The 16,782-nt window shown below is 48.6% G+C and overlaps 1 protein-coding gene across 1 annotated transcript; it reads left to right on the top strand.

The window, feature by feature from the left end:
- The first annotated feature begins 11,794 nt into the window (after positions 1-11,794).
- Positions 11,795-14,375, top strand: TWIST1 (twist family bHLH transcription factor 1). The gene is made up of 3 exons (XM_085050876.1): positions 11,795-11,899; positions 12,373-12,984; positions 13,630-14,375. Exon 2 carries the CDS (start codon positions 12,375-12,377, stop codon positions 12,939-12,941), a length of 567 nt encoding a protein of 188 aa, XP_084907002.1. The 5' UTR covers positions 11,795-11,899; positions 12,373-12,374; the 3' UTR covers positions 12,942-12,984; positions 13,630-14,375.
- Positions 14,376-16,782: the final 2,407 nt, after the last annotated feature.

Genomic DNA, 16,782 nt, shown 5'->3' with positions numbered 1-16,782 from the left:
GCAACCACCATTACTGCTTGAACATTTCAGGTTCATGCAGGGTAGATGATGTCTCTGATCTGGCTAAAAGGTATTCTAACACAGACTTTCAAAGCAACCAGTGATTTATGATTGTTCATTATTTTGTGTGGCCAAGATGGGCTATCACATAAAGATCCTGATGCCACTGCTGAAACAAGAGTTGTGACCTGAAGCCACAGCCATTATTTTTGTGTTTGATGGGAAATGGAGGTGCGCAGCTCCACTAGCCCTTTCCTCTTCAGCTGTAAGTAGTGATTATGGTGAAATTATTGCTCACATCCAGTGTTGCTGGGAAGCTATATTGCATTTAACAGTGCCCTGGGTTTCCTGCTCAAGCTCTTAAGGGCTTGGCAGGGCTGCTTGCATGTGGAAAGGTGTAAAGAAGGCACTGGGCCTTGCCCCCAGAGCCCTGAGCAGGAAGGCATCATGATCTCCCCACAGGGTGTTTCTGGGTAAAGTGCCATCTACACTCTAATAAATATATCAAGAGACTAGAAATATAAAGAAAAGTTTCAATAAACAGAAACTTTTGCAAGTGGAATGGAAGACTCAACAAAACCTTGGCACCCTGCTACAACCCTAGACCTGGTGGCTCTTTGATTTTCCTTTAACCCTCCACTGTTCTGCTCCCCTCCCTCCTGACAAACAGAAGGTCCTTGCCCTACAAAGAATGTCTCCTTTAGAACACATTTATTTGGGAAAAGAATGTAAAACCTGATAGAGCTAGATACAGCCACAGCTCAACAGATTTCATGTTGCAAGTGTGCTATATTTTCTATTAAAGCTGGCGCCAGCGATCACTTTCTGCCATTCAGTCCACTCCGTGTGGTTGTATATTTCCTTAATGAGGATCTGAAATCAGCCTCTTTCACTTAACTGACAGTCTGCCAGAATTATGCCATCTTTCCAAATGCAGAGATCATATGATCCATCTGTTGTCTGCAGCCATGCAGGGGAAACATTTTCCAAAGAGAAATGTGGGTTGGCCTCAGAAGTATGTAATTATCCAAATGCTGAAGTGTTTCAGATGTTTCAAGGTGCTCCTGGACCTGATCTTGGCCATCGAAGCTCCTATGAAGTCTTTTAGAATAAGGTACATAACTAAGCCATTGAGTTGCCAGGAAATTTTCAGAGTACAGGCGTAATTTTAAATTTATTTTTAAATAACTTCGAGCTGAATCAGATATTTAGGACTCAGCAGCATCATCTGGGGACGTTTGTGAGTACTAACAATCTTAAGTAGTTCACATTTTTGTTGTTAATATTATCATATATGATACAAAATATAAAGAGCATTAAGTGAATAGGCAGAAAGATGGTTTAATCTATTTTAATAATATTTTAATTTTATGTGAGAACACTGCAGTGAGTTTGCAACATCATTGACTCTCTTAACTCTGCAAATGACCAGATGCAAAAGAAGTAGTAGGATGATGAATAATAGTAATAGAGAAAAAAACAGGGGGAAATGATTGAGAGACTGTAAAATGAAGGGCTATCTCAGATCTTTCTCTGCCTTACATGAAGGCGCGTGGAATTCATTTTGTATTACATCTGACTCAGTTTAAATTTTCTTTGCAGATATCTTGAATGTTGCCAAATATGATTAAGCTGACAGTTTAGGTCCTCATCAGGTGCCACCTCCTTGATGTACACAGCCCAGATTTTAATCATGAGCAAATGGAACTTTCTCTGAAGTACTGATAACTGTGTTTGAACTACTAAACCAATCCTTGGTAAGATGGACTTTATGTCCTATTGCTGCAAACACCTTTACCAGCCCCAAGGTATTAAATTTGGAGACATGCATTTGCTCGTTGCTTTATTGTGTCAGCCATACTGGGGTTGACAACAGCATAAGTCAGTTGTCACTGTTGTGTGTTTCAGATATCCAGGAGCTGAATGATTACAGCATCCCCTCTCAGATCACAGCTGCCATACCTATGGACTGAACCACATTGTGCTGAGGAAGTTCTGTGATGTTAATAGCATGGGGGCTGCCCTTGGAGAGAGATAAGTTCTACTGAAGCTATAAAGAGAATACATGCCATTTGTCATATTTAAAACAAGCAGGTACATCTCCTGAAATACATAAACCAAACCAAACTCTCCAAAAAAACGAAGCAATCAAACAAACCAAAACAAAACAAAACCAGATTTTCTCATCTTGTTTTTGAGAGTAGTAGAAACATGGATCTTTAGCGTACAATTGGCCAAATTATTTGAAGGATCCAGTGAATAAGCCAAATGTTTGACTGGAGAGCATTTGGTGTATAAGATCAATGGATTTTGCCCTCAAGCTGCAAAGACATGCAAGGTGTCTGAGAATGACACCTACTTCAGTCCTGCTTCTCCTTACAAAACGCAGTTCTTGTGAAGATATGAGTCATTAGAAATATTTATTGTGAGGGTTTCTGAATCACTTCCATAGCACATAAACACCAAATATCACCCCAAAGATGCAGTGCGATCTCAGAGATGAAAAGAGAATACTTTGTACCCAAAGTATTTTCTTTCACTGAAAACATCCAGTAACACATTTTCAAATGACAGAAAGTCTACACAGAGTTTGGTAATGACTGCCTTGCAGTAGCACGGTGGAAATGCAGGTGACACCATGGAGGTTTATTAGTGGAAACCTAGGGAAAACACAAATCTATATTTGCTGTGGTTTCTTTCTGCTCCATGTATAATGCTACCACAGCCTTCATGGTGCTGCTCTCCCGTGTCTGTATTGCAAATGGGGTGATGCCTATCTGCATCATTTGTGGTGCCACAGTTGTTTCTGAGGAGCTGCTAATCCATTCCTTTCCATTTTGATGCCCTTACAGTAGAACCTATTCCAGCATGGATTTCACAGGCCATTTTCAAATGCTCTTGAACAAAGTTTAATGGCAACTTTTTGTCAAATAATATTTTGCTAATCTCTATGACTTCAGGAGCAGCAGAAATCCTATTTTCCTCAATGAACATTTTGGGAGGCATATGTGTGGAGAAATACAACACCTCCCATTCCCATAACCACAAGGAATGAAAAACCATCTTCTACCTCTGTATAACAGTATAACTTGTTTCAGAATACATTTGGTCTGTGGGAATATGAAGGGCTGTTTCTTGCAGTAATAGCTGAGTGGCTGTATTGCCTTTTTCCCTCCTATCTGTAAGCTTTTGGGTTGGCCCCTTACCCTTAATGTGAGCACTTATGAAGTGCTTCATATCATACATCTGATTTAGCATTAAGAACTTAATTTCCCAACAGTGCATCTAATCTTTAAAGATGGCTTTTTTTCTTCTTTTTTGGATGAAATTTCCTACCCGCAGTGAATTCTGTGAGGAAATGGTAAGACTTAGACAGTTAACCTGCCAGATACACTAACAAATCAGATAGTTTGACATCTAGACCAGACTATTAGTTCCTGCAACGAACTGACAACGTGAAACCACAGATGGAAGGATTTGGTGTTGCAAAATTTTACCTGCCAAATTGGAGGCTATGTTGTCCTCACAGAAGAAACAGCCCATTCTGGGATGCATCCTCAAGGAGAATGTGGCAGCTGTTTCACTTTTTACAGCAACATGACACAGTGTTATAGGAAAGAAAACACAGAGAGTTATCTTAGTTGATTGAAATTAAGCCAAATGACAGTGTGCCATACCACAGCCACTCAATTACATACGCTGGATGTAGATAAAGTTGTAGTTACCCATAATGGACTTTGGCCAAAAGACAACATCATGAATCTTTCCAAGACACTAAAGGATTTTCACTGACCAAAACTTTAACATGTTGGCGGATAACAGCTAGGTTGAAGGCCATTTGGGGATAACAAAAATAGATCATAAATGTCACTGTAGATAGCATATGGCTGTAAGCCACTGAAATATAATTGATCAAACTTCTATCTCTTTGGGAGGAATGATGACCATTTTACTGTCAAATAATCCAGATTCAGCAAAAATTCCTGCAGACATACATCATTCAAATTACTCAAACCTCTGATACAATAATTACAAGGAAGCAGTGCAGTAAGCTCTGTAACTTGTTTAAATACTGGTTTCATTTTTATTAAAATGGATGTTTTAAACACTATGCATCATTGTAGAGAAAAGGATTACTAACTGAAGGTGTAAAGCTCACTGTTTTGTGTTAAAGCCCTTGCTATAGTCCGTTGCACATCCTCTACCTTTAAATTAGTTACAGCATCTGCTGCTGCCAAGAGCTGCATTAGTCCTTTTGCAAAGCATGAAAATCAAAGACTAACATTAGATCAGACATTAGAAAATGTCTTAAATTGCTCAAATATGAGGTGAGACATAAACCTGAACATATTCTAGAGTCAGAACAGTATTTTGGAATTAGGCCTCTGCTCTGACTTTGAAAATCTGGGCCATATCTTATTGCTTAGCGTCCAGTCCATATATGTCCTCCTGAGATCAGAGCATCCCTGCACTTACTAGGTCAGCAACAATGTTTCTACCATGCAGCAAAATGTGGATGTTTTGAAGACTGAAAATTAATTACAACCTTCTTGAAAAGTATTATTTTTTTAATAATGAAAAATTCCACAAGTTCAGCTAAATATTAGAGAACAGTGATTAATGCTTTACTCCAAAGGCAGCCTTTCTTACACACCTCTTATATTCTTAGGCTGAACCCATCATAATTTTTATTTCATTTAAAGTTTAATTGACCCTTTTTAAGACTTGATCCAAAGCCCACTGAAACACTCCCCTAGACATCAAAGGATTTTTGACCAAGTCCTTAATGAATGTAAGCACAAATGTTCTAAAAGGAGAAACAAATATTTCTGTGCTTCAGACATGGACTATTTTTAGTGCTGCAAGGTCAGATAGTAGATTTTGGCATGAGAATGTTTGATATAGACACTTTTCAAGGAAGAAACAGTACAGTATTTTGCATAAATACAAATACAGATGCTTGTTTGGAGATCAGAGTTCAGAAATAGTCAAATATGTACACAGATAAGTGAACAGTGAATATGTGCTAATTTACTTCAATATATCAATAAAGTACTACCTCTCTGGAAAATTGCCTTTGGAATTTGGTAACTAAGGTTTGTGACCTAGATCAGCTTCATTGTTGACCTAGTATATGATCTTTGGTCAGAAAGTAAAACCAGGATGTGGACCTATGGACAGATCAGTCCCTTGTGAGCAAGGCAACCTAATCATCATTTTATACTCTGGAGGAAGGAAAATGAGATTGGGGCTGTAAAATGAGGGCTAATGGTGGATAGCAGATCTTTAGGCATCATAGCTGATAACCCATAGCCCAAAACAATTATAACCTCCTCCTTTAGAAAGGAATATGTAAACTTTGGTCCACACTGACTGCCTTTTCTGGAAGGAAATACAGCCTGATAGAGATGGCAATAAACCCCTGTTCCCTCAAAAGTTCTAGCTTTAGGTGGGTGTCCTTAGAATTGAGGTAGTTGTGGAAAGAATGAGATGGGTGTTTGTTCCTGTGAACCTTTCCCCTCCAGGCTCACCTCATCTGCATGGCTACAGTCAGCCCCTGTGTGGTCTAGGGCTGGGAGGAAAAGGTGGATGGGTTCCAACTTGCAGCCTTGGCATTTAATCAGCCTGCCTATCAAAAAACCCGACATTTTCTTTGCCCAGGAAATCATATGTGTGTGTTGGGACAACCTTCCATGCCCTTTCCCTCACACCAGACTTTGCTGCCCACCTCAAAGGTAAAAGACAGCCTGTTATCCTGTCTGCTGAATGTGTTCACTATGAGTTATGGTTGCTTCCCACATGACCTTTTTTTTCATCATCATCATCATTTGTGAGATTCCAAGAGCTCCTGAAAGCCTAAAGGAGACCACATATAGTAGGAAGCACAGGGGGGATCTTCCCCAGGGTTGCAGACACGGCTAACAAGGTAAAAGCCCACTTCCATGCTGAAATTCTGGCTCAATGGCTCTGACTCTAATTGCTTGAGCTGCAGGGAGTTTGAGACCACCTGTAAGAAGAAGGCTTTGTGGAATGCTTTATCCATCACCTGTGCTAGAGGTGCACCCTCCCTCACCTTGGAAGAAAAAAGCTTTGTGGAATGCTTTATCCATCACCTGTGCTAGAGGTGCACTCTCCCTCACCTTGGAAGAAAAAAGCAGAATTTGTGGCTAAAAGGGCACGGAGTTTTATGGAGTTTCCATGGGCCAAGTGTACTGAAAGACTGAATATATAGATTTGAGTAACTTGTCGGAGCAGGAAGAACACAAGAAAAAAATATATTTATACAGCTCAGGAAAGATGGAAGAGATGGAGAAGAAAAAAATCCAAGGAGCTGAAATAGCAAATAAGCTCCATTATTAATAAAAATAACTATTATCCCCTGGAGTGTAAATAAGCTTGTTTTACTAAGTGGTCTTTTCAGATTTAGATGTGAAACCACATAAACAAGACCCAGAGCCATAATTAGGGGCAGAGCTCCACCACAGCTTTAGATATGTTGGTCTCTTGTGATGGGAAGGACTGGTCTTGTCTAGGATACATGAGAGGATACCACTCAGGCTTCCACCAAGGTACTTAGGATCTGCTTAATGAGCCCCATCCACCACCACGAATTATTCCTGGAGCTGATTAAAAAATTTGTATAAAAACATGTGTTGGAAATAATTTCAGATCTTAATTTGTTGGGACACCTGTCTCCTGTGTGGGATTGCTAGTTTGCCAACCATCCTTATGGGTGTTTCTCGGCCTTGCACAGAATGGGGAGCTGGGAAGAAAGCAGGATGGATGCAGGAGATGCCGGAGGTCGGTGCGCGGAGGGCGCAGCGCTCCCTGCCGCCGGCCCAGAGGCGAGAAGGATGGGCGACGGGACCGGCCGCGCATTGGGGACACTAGGAACAGCGCTGTCACGTCCTTTCGTGGCAGCAAGCTGCTACGACTTTTACATGAACGGCCACATGATCAACGACTTCAAAAAATTAAATAAAAATCACTGTCGTAATTTTGGCTACGAAACTGGCTCGTCAGAGGAACCCCGTGTTATCTATCTGTTTTGCAGAGCTTCCGAACGAAGCGGGTGTCAAAGCGCCGGGAGCCAGAAGCACGGCCCTGGGGAGTGTCCGTATGTCCGCAGAGAATCCGTGTGCCGCGTCTCCCCCGGGACCAGCACGCTGCGCAGCGGCCGCGTGGGGCCACCACAGCGACAAAAAACACCCGGGGCTGGCTGGAACACGGGCGAACAGAGCCGGCAGCGGGCGGGCAGCGCCTCACGGCCGCGGAAGGCGGGTGACCCAGGCTGCCGGGGCTCGGGCTGCCGCCGGAGCTCGGCGCTGCCCGCCCGGCTCCGCTCAGGGCGGGAGCGACTCACCTGGAGCGGCGGGGCCGGCGGGGAATCGTGCCCTCCGGTGGCCGCCAGCCGCACAGCCCGGCCTGGGCCCGCAGAGCCGCCCCTGCCCCTGCCCCTGCCCCTGCCCCTGCCCCTGCCCCTGCCCCTGCCCCTGCCCCTGCCCCTGCCCCTGCCCTTGCCCCTGCCCCTGCCCCGCCGGCCGAGCCCAGCCGCACCGCGCCCACCCACGCCGGGCCCAGGTAGGGAGGAGATAAAGGGAGATGCTTGCAGCTTTTCCGCGTCCTTGGTTGGATGAGTTGCCGCGGTGGCAGGAAGGACAAAAGGTGAAAGAACATGAGAAATGGGCCCCGCTCTCATACTCTTTATAGATTCCTTCTGCCTGTTTGCGGTTGCTGTGCAGAAATTGGCACCAGGGCACAGTGAGAGCTCCTAGCCTGTTTTCCTGTGTGCTTTCAACATGGAGCAAATTACAGCATAAACGCCAGCGTGGAAAATTGCTAGGTGCTCTCTCATCCCTTTTGAAGGGATATGGTCCTGACCAGTCTTTCACCTAGAATCCGTAGGAATTAAAATACCTGACCACAGAAACTAGTAAGGGAACTTCAATTGATTTCAGTGGTCTTTTCAAGATAAAGATAAAACTTCTGAGGAAGCACCTCACTGAAGTCCTCAGCATCAAAAACACACAGTCAGGATGGCTCTAAGCGTGCATGTATGTAATACTTACATTGCTCAATATGCCAAGGAATCACCAGCAGTGATAGTTTTACCACAGCAAACAGCCTCTGTCAGCTAAATTACAATGTGTGCATGTGCTTGTTGTATGAGGAATACAGTACAGCCTTACTGCAATCCAACTGTAATTTTTGTGTATGCCCAATGTGTATAACACATTGATGAGGGGCACCATTGTAGTTGTAACCACCAGATATTAAGCACATTAGTTCTTAAACTTCTGCACTGATTTATAAACAGCTTTTTCTCATTTTCACTGATTTAGGCAGACAAAATCGGACCTTTCATTCATTCTCAGAAATCAATGAAAGAATCAACCTTTTGTCCTACTCAAAAGCTGTGATGTTTCTGCCTGGCTAAGGCAAATACTGCTTGTCCCATCCTGTGAGTGTCTTGACAGTTAATGGGTGCCTACAGAAGGGCTGGCATAAAGTTGGGGTAACCCCTTACAGCTATTTCCCTGTGATCAACCATGACCACAGTGATCATCACAGACCAACTTACTCCTCATTTCTTCCTGCCAATAGTTAGTCATTTACTTAGCTCTATGTTCACACTCACATTTGTAATCTAGATGGTTGCTTTATCAGAGTTATACCTTACTGCACAGATGACAATATGCTGGAGTGCTCTGGGTCTTTCCAGTGCTCCATGTAAGATCTCATCCCACAGCACATATTGTCCTGAGCTGAAGCCCAGTGAGGCTTACAGGAATGAACCTAGAAGTATCTCTAGAAAAGCCCTGGGTCTGTTTGCAGTTTTTCTTGCTATCACCAAAGAGTAAAATGGGGTTGAGATTCTGCCCAAGGAGCCAGCATAGTTCTTACCCAAACCATGCCTATGTCTAGTGGAAAACAGGACATGGCATCCTTTATCCCATGCTTCAGAGTGGTCTGCAGGACTACCTTAGTGGCTTAGTGGAGGTTCAAAACAGATGGTTTAACACTGCATAACGAAAATATGATTATTATTTTAGTGTGAAACACAAAGGCTACACTTCAGTTCCCATCAGAACTGCAGATTTCAAAATTTAATTGATTTTCTTTAATCTCTTCATAGACTTCACTCCCCTTCCTTCCTGACACACATATATGTATTGACACTGCAAAAGATCAACAGTACATGCATGCAAACACAAACATATCCTCACATATAAACACACCAGTATGTCTTGTCTCTCACACAGACCCCCAGACCCGACTCTCTGACACATCCACCCTTCTCCAGGCTCCTCTCCACAGCTCCTCACACCCCAGCACCAGGCAGGGTTGCTGTCCTCCAGCACGCCTTGGGGATCCAGGCAGGCTCTCACAGCTAGCCCAGCACAAGTCCCCGAGGACAGATCGTTGGCACTACAGTTCATCTGGCCCCTGCACTCCTGTGTGGGTCTTGGCAGTAACATCATGGGCTTAGTTTCCTTTGCTCCTGAGCCTCTAATTTGTGAGTCAGAGATAAAACAAAAGACCAAATGAAGATGATGGGGGGTTTTGTGCAGTCACGGTTCATACAGCAGGGTGCAGGTCCCAGGTAGCACCACATGAGTCCTGCTAACCTCTGCTGGTTGCTTCTGTTGCAGTTTACATGAAGAGTACCTGACAGCCCAGCCAACTGCTATGGTCAACCCCACTCCTCTCTCCTCAACTCCCTCCCTCCCTACATTTTCCCATGTTTTCTGTTTTTGCAAACCACATACTACCTCTTCTCCACCTGTCCTTACCTCTTCCACACACCCTGCTCTACACACCCTCCTCCTACCCCATGACAAGCAGGTGATGTACTGCATCCCACTCAAAGTTCAGGCGACCCAGAGTAGTCGTGCCTCCTGCCAATCAGCCCAGGAGGTGCTGCCCCTGCCAGCATCCTCTTCCCAGCAAGGTAACAGCTATCCAGTTTTGTGTTTGCACTTTGATGTTTTTTCCCATAAGAAAAATGGAGAGAGAGGAAGGAAGGAAGGAAGGAAGGAAGGAAGGAAGGAAGGAAGGAAGGAAGGAAGGAAGGAAGGAAGGAAGGAAGGAAGGAAGGAAGGAAGGAAGGAAGGAAGGAAGGAAGGAAGGAAGGAAGGAAGGCCCCTAGAGCCACCTACAGATGTTCATTGCTACTGTTTCCAACCTTTCTTCTGAAATTACACTGCTCAACACCCCGGAAGACCACTGAGGCTCGGGGTACAGACAAAATTATTGCTGAGAAGGAGGAGGAAGGAGAGCCAGCTCTTCTTACCTCGGGATCAACAGCTGCTGCCAACATAAGGGAACCCCTGATGCTCTTCGGACAAGCTATGGTGTTGAGTGGAGAGGTCTGTGGTAGTAGAAGACACAGCAGGGACAAGCCAAAAGCCGGGGAAGCTGTGCAGGCTCACTGTGGGTCTGCGTGCCGGCGTGCCTTTCCTTGCCGGCCAAATAGGTCCCTGTTTCCTCCCCAGTCTGTTTCCAACTGTTTTTTAGAAGAGAAGTTTTAGTGCAGACTGCTGTGCGCTCGCACCGCGGGATGGAAGAGCCGAGAAGGAGAGCACCCCCAGCGGGGCAGCGAGCGGAGAAGCTTTGGGACAGCGGCGGCAGCGGGTGCCCGACGGGCGCTGCGGCGGGACCGGAGCCACTGGCCGCGGCAGGGCGGCTGCCCCTCGCTGGTGGCCGCGCAGGGTCCTGGCCCGGGGCAACTCCCGGGACGAGACGCCTCTGCCCGGGGGAAAGGGAGGCAGTCCCCAGGCAGACGGGAGAGACCACTCTCTTCCTCGGAGAAGATGACAGCGCTCTTGCAGAAGCCTGGTATTTTTCATGCCTGGGATTTATCGCTTCTCTGCTATTCCCTTCACCCTGTCCGCCCTCACACCTCAGACAAGCCGGGGAGGCACGGCGTTGCCGGCGCTGCCGCTTCGCCCCGCACCCGGCGCTGCCCGTCCAGGCGGTGGCTGCCCGGCCGGCAGCGGAGGAGCGCGGTCCCCGCGCAGGGAGCACAGAAGGAGCTTCGCCCCGGTTACTGATGGATGGCAATTTCTAGCTTTCCCTCCCAGGCGGTCCCCGTTTGAATCTGAGCTGTTAAAAAGACACACCACCTGCTCTGTGCTGCCAGCGAGCAGGGAAGGAGGCACAAAGGCGGGGGTGGGAAGAAATAGCTTTAGCTGCAAACATAGAAGAGAAATTAAAATAAATAATCTCTTTTCCCAGGAAGTGCCGGACTCGAGCGCCTCGAGGGAGGACCAACTGAAGTGAGTGGTCAGTACACTGAGTGTGGGCAAAGAGGGTCTGTACACCCTTGTGTCCATGTGCGCCAGGTTGGAGACGCTGATCCTTCTGGGTTTCTCTTAAGACGGTCTCAAAGACTGGTGCTTATGCGTGTACGAAGCCAATGCTTGGCTTCCTCACTGCTTCCACCTCTGAAGATGGCTTTCTCCGAGCGCAGTCCTCCAGCCTGACAGGACGAGGCTGTACCGCCACCCCTCCCCAGCCCAGAAATGTGCGACTCCCTCGGCAAGTCAGACCCCGAGGACGGACAGTAATGGGAGAGAGGCGTGTGCTAAAGCGGGACAAAATTAGGATGTGCCTGGATGCTACCGGGCGGGTAATTTCCTTTTCGTCCTTTTCGCTACAAGCCGTGCCCGCTGCGGCGCAGAAAGCCCGAGAGGTGCGGGCTTCCCCCGGCCGCTCGGGGCCGTTGCCCCCCAGCACAGGCACTACGCGGCCCGCTGCTCCCTCTGCAGCAGCGCACGGGGGACTCGCCACCCCATAACCTCCCGGCCCGGCCCCTCAGCACCACCCCAAAGCCGAGCGCGAGCAGAAGGAGCTAGAGAGAGAAACCACGGGGAGGGAAACAGAGAAAGAGGTTGAGGTAAGGATGTATGTATGCGTGTGTGGGGAGGCCAGATCATTTGTGAATGGCTTGAAAAAAATAATTGGGGGAGGGCGTGGAGGGGGGGAAGCGGAAACTTTCCTATAAAACTCAGCAAAAGTCCCTCCTCTCCACGTCAGGCCAATGACACTGCTGCCCTCAAACTTTCCGCCAGCAGGAGCTATAAGAACCTCCAAGTCTTCAACTTTCTCCCAATCCCAGACACCTCGAAGGGGCTCCAAGGAGGGATCGGGAGGGATTTTTTTTTTTGGTTGGCCTTTTTATTTTTTTCCTCTTGGATCCTGATGCCATCACCCCTCCCCCCAAAGTGAGGTCCTCCCTCCTTCCTTCCCTCCTCCTTCTCCTCGCAGGCCAGCGAAGCAGCCGATCAAGGGGGAGCTGGCGGGTTAGGTGCCCCCCTCTTCTCCCTGCCCTCCCCCCCCTCCCGGCCCGCTTCTCGCGTCTCCCCCCAGAGATGATGCAGCAGGACGAGTCAAACTCGCCAGTCTCCCCCGCCGACGACAGCTTGAGCAACAGCGAAGAGGAGCCGGACCGGCAGCAGCTGCCCAACAAGAGAGGGGGGCGCAAGCGCCGCTCCAGCCGCCGCAGCGCCGGAGGCGCCGTCGGGGCCGCGGACGAGCCCTGCAGCCCGGCCCAAGGCAAGCGGGGCAAGAAGTGCGGGGCGGGCGGGGGCGGCGGGGGCGGCGGAAGCAGCAGCGGCGGCGGCAGCCCCCAGTCCTACGAGGAGCTGCAGACCCAGCGGGTCATGGCCAACGTGCGGGAGCGGCAGCGCACGCAGTCCCTGAACGAAGCCTTCGCCGCCCTGCGGAAGATCATCCCCACGCTGCCCTCGGACAAGCTGAGCAAGATCCAGACCCTCAAGCTGGCGGCCAGGTACATCGACTTCCTCTACCAGGTCTTACAGAGCGACGAGCTGGACTCCAAGATGGCAAGCTGCAGCTATGTGGCCCACGAGCGGCTCAGCTACGCCTTCTCGGTGTGGAGAATGGAGGGCGCCTGGTCCATGTCCGCATCCCACTAGCAGGCGGCGTCCCCCACCCGCATCCCCCCGGCAGGAGCCCTAGGTAAGGCAGGGACCCCGAAGCCGGCGGGACGAAAGGGGGGAGGGAGGCGAGAGGCCGCCTGCTGCGCCGTGAGCCGGGCACGCGTGGCCGTGGGGAGAGAGGGCCCCCAGCCCGCCTGGAGAGGCCTGCCTTCCAGGAGCAGCGGAGAGCAGGGCGGCCGGAGGTGCCTCGCCCACTCCGGCGCGTCCCTCCTCCTGCGCGGCCCGAGGTGCTCCCCCGGCCCCGCGGGGCCCACGCGTGTCCGGCGCTGCCGGCGGGGTGGGCTGCGGGCGGGAGGCGGCGGCGGTGCGGGTGTGCCCAGCCAGATGGGGCCGGCCTGAGGTCACTTTTTCACCAAACGCTGCGGAGCTAGCAGGGCTGCTGGGATGGCTCCTGCTGCCGCTGTTGCTGCTGCTCATATTTTGAAGTGAATCCGTGTCCTCCCGATGAGCGTTTCCTACCGCCCCAGCAGTCCCTGTCCTCTGCTGTGACACCGCGGACCGCCGGGCTGGGGTGTCACACGGTCACCGCACGGCCCGCACGGCCAGGTCTCCGTTCTCCGTTCCTGCCCAATACGTGAATTTGCAGAGACAGAGAGGTGTAGGTAGATGTTTGTGTATCTTTCATTTCAGTAACGAGTTTTCCGCCCTTTCTGGGTTTTTGCAGATGACATTGTTCCCACAGAAGGAGAAAATGGACAATCTAGAGACTCTGAAGTTGGATACGATTTTTTTTGGTCTTGTCTGACAAAAAACGTACCAAGGATTTCTTGGAAATTAGAAGAGTAATATCCAAATTCAAAGCAGGGCGTGGGGAGCACTTAAGGAAAGAGAAAGAGACAAGGGCTTTGGACAGTGACTACCCTTTGGGCGTCGGTACAATCCACACATCTCTGCATTCTGATAGAAGTCTGAATCGTTCGTTTTTTGTTTTTTGTTCTATTTTGTTTTGTGTTTTTAATTTTGACGAAGAATGTTGGAATTGAACTTTTTTTTTAATTTGCCCTTTTTTTTTTTTTTTTTCATGCATGCATTCCCAAGAGGTCGTGCCTATGAGCCACTGATGAAAGGAAATACATTATCCTAGACTTTCTTCATTCTTGAATGAAATCAAGCAGCCAACCAAAAATATTCCTGTAGAGATGAAAACCTTTTTTTTTATTATTTTTTTTAAGGAGGGGGGAATAAGCTGGGGTCAAGCTGTTATATACCCGGTTCCTAACTTTTTTATTATTATTATTTTTCCTCTGAGAAAAAAATTAAACATTTTATTTATTTATTGATGACCCATGTTAAAATGCAAATAGATCCGGTGTCTAAATGCATTCTTATTTTTATGATTGTTTTGTAAATATCATTGTATATTATTTTTCTGCAATAAATAAATATGATTGAAATTTTAATAACCTAAAAGTTTGGTCTGTCTGAGAACTCAGGGTTAGAACTGTAGAGAAATACCTGCTTGTTGAGCTGTAAAGACACCCAAGAGAGAGGGGGCACTAGTATAAACAAACCAGGTGAAAAACGCAAATAAACTAGCTACTGACAGACACAGGCACGTTATTTATTGAGACAGCTTTATTATTCTGTGCTGAAGCTCGCTGCGTCCGCAGAGGAAAGTATTGTCTCTTCTCTCTTTCTCTCTCTTTCCCCCTTTAGTCTTCATGCCAGGCGTGGCGGAGTTGCGCGGGGAGTGGAGTTTTTGCAGCAGAGTTCTGCCTCTGCCTTTGTGTTTTGGCTCTAGATGTGAAGCAGGACCGAGGCCCGCTCCCCAGCCCCCGGTGCAGGTATTTTTGCTGATATCCCCGAGGAAGAGGCATCGGTTTTAAATAGGGAGTCGTCCATCCAAAGGCAGAGGAAGAGAAAGTGAGATTGAAATAGGGAAGTGTTTAGCGAGTGGGGTTTTCCGGTGGAAGTGATGTTTGACTGCTCTGCTCTCAAGGGTTTTATATAATATATACACTAGCAATGACATTTTCCTTGTGCAAAGCACGGAGGGACACTCTAACCCGCCCTCTTCTCCTTTTCTACGTGTAGGGCGCATGTTGTCCCTCTTTCTTCTCACCATACCCTCCGCGGGGACCCCAGTATGCGGCCAGAGCCCAGTTGCAAAAGGGAGGGAATCTCCAGATCTAAGGGCTCGGAAGGAAGGTGAACGGGAAGTTGTAAAAAAAAAATCCAGAAAACAAAACAACCCAAACCGAACCTCAACTCTTCTAACCGGACAGCTGTTTGAGTCTCTGCTGTCACTTGCTTATCTCCCAGCGCTTGGCAGCCGGGCAGGGCGCGGGGAGCGGCGCCTCCTGCACCTCCGCGGCCGCGAAGGATGCGCGCCCTGGGAGCTGAGCAGTGCCCTCCGTGCAGACAGGGACTCTGCCGCAGGAGTTCGGCCGGTGCTAGGGTAAATAGGATGGCGTGTTTTTTCAAGGCAGCCTGTTTGCACAGCCCATGTTGAGTTGGCTTTATTGAGTGGCTGGTTTTGTTTCCATATCCACGTATTGCCGTCTATTACCCACATAACAGTATCATGAATTTAATGTCGGGCATATTTTAAGCCAGTGGGCAATGTTTACAGTAGAGAGCCGCAGCGCTTGTTTGCACTGCCGGACTAGCGGGGACTTGAAAATTAGATGAGGGCCCTGGTGGTGGCAGCTCTCAATGATGGAGAGGAGGAGAAGCCGCTGAGAGCACCCAAAGGGTCTCTCTTTGGCACCCTCAGCTCCCCTCTCAGCAGCTCCGAACCCCGGCTCCGATGCTCTCGGCTGCCGGGGAGCAGGTAATGCCTGCCCGCGTCAGCTCGGCTGCAGCCAAAGCGAGAGGCATGGGGAGCCGGGAGCTTTGGCCGTGGGGCTACGGGGCTTTGGGAGGTTATACAAGGTTTCGGTTGTTCCTTTTGGGGGAGAAATCACACCGGGGAAAGGTGGGGAGAACTCACGTTTAGGAAGAAAACAGGTTCCGGGAATAAAGAAAGAAAACCCCAAACAACCAGACGAGCTGCTCGGTGCTGAGGAGAAGGCGTGTTTCATGGAAGGGGATTCCTGCGAAATGTGAATGAGGAATCAAGTGCACTTTAAAAGCCACGAATCAAACTGGGCTCGGCCTTAGAAATCGGGAGCGGCCCCGCTTGATGGACTTAAACCTGACTGGCTCTGCTGCAACCAGCAAGAGACTGGACACCCGAGTGAGAAAAATCCCCAATTCCTATCCGCGGGACTCATGCCACTGGCAGATCTTCCCATCTCACTCCTGTGTCCCTCCGAACGAGTCCCTGACGGAGCCGCAGCACTCCGGGGCACCAGGCACTTGGCCGGAGCGCTTTCCAGGCTGCCAACCTCTACCTTCGCCTCATTTACCAAAAAAAAAAAAAAAATATATATATATATATATATAAGAAAGAGATAAATCGGTTTTAAAAATACAAGCGTACCGTTTTCTGGGTTGAAACTGGGGACTGCAGATGCCTGGTGCTCATAGGGCTAGAGCCAAAAGCGATTAAGTCAGCGTCAGGCTTACTGAAGGAAAAAAGAAATAATATGCATATTAATTTGCCTTCTGGGAATTTTAAACACTCTTGCAATCGGAAAATTAACTCTGCTTTTGGAAATCCTGATTGATTTCGCTTTTTTCTGCGAGGCATCGATCTGTCCCGTTCGTTCGCAGACCGAGAGGCGCGGGCCCCGCGCAGCCTCCCCGCCGCATCCCCGCGGGCCCGGCGGAGCTGGCGGGGCGCGGAGCGGCGGTGCCGGAGCTGCGCCTCCTGCGGGGCGGCGGGCGGGGGGCGCCGGCCGAGGGCCCTCTCGCATTCCTGGGTTTGGCAGGG

Source organism: Lichenostomus cassidix, chromosome 2, assembly GCF_008360975.1.
Source record: "Lichenostomus cassidix isolate B80296 chromosome 2, HeHo_3.0, whole genome shotgun sequence".
Taxonomy (NCBI): domain Eukaryota; kingdom Metazoa; phylum Chordata; class Aves; order Passeriformes; family Meliphagidae; genus Lichenostomus; species Lichenostomus cassidix.
Note: the sequence above shows the minus strand (reverse complement) of the source record. Positions and strands in the feature narration are given on the sequence as shown.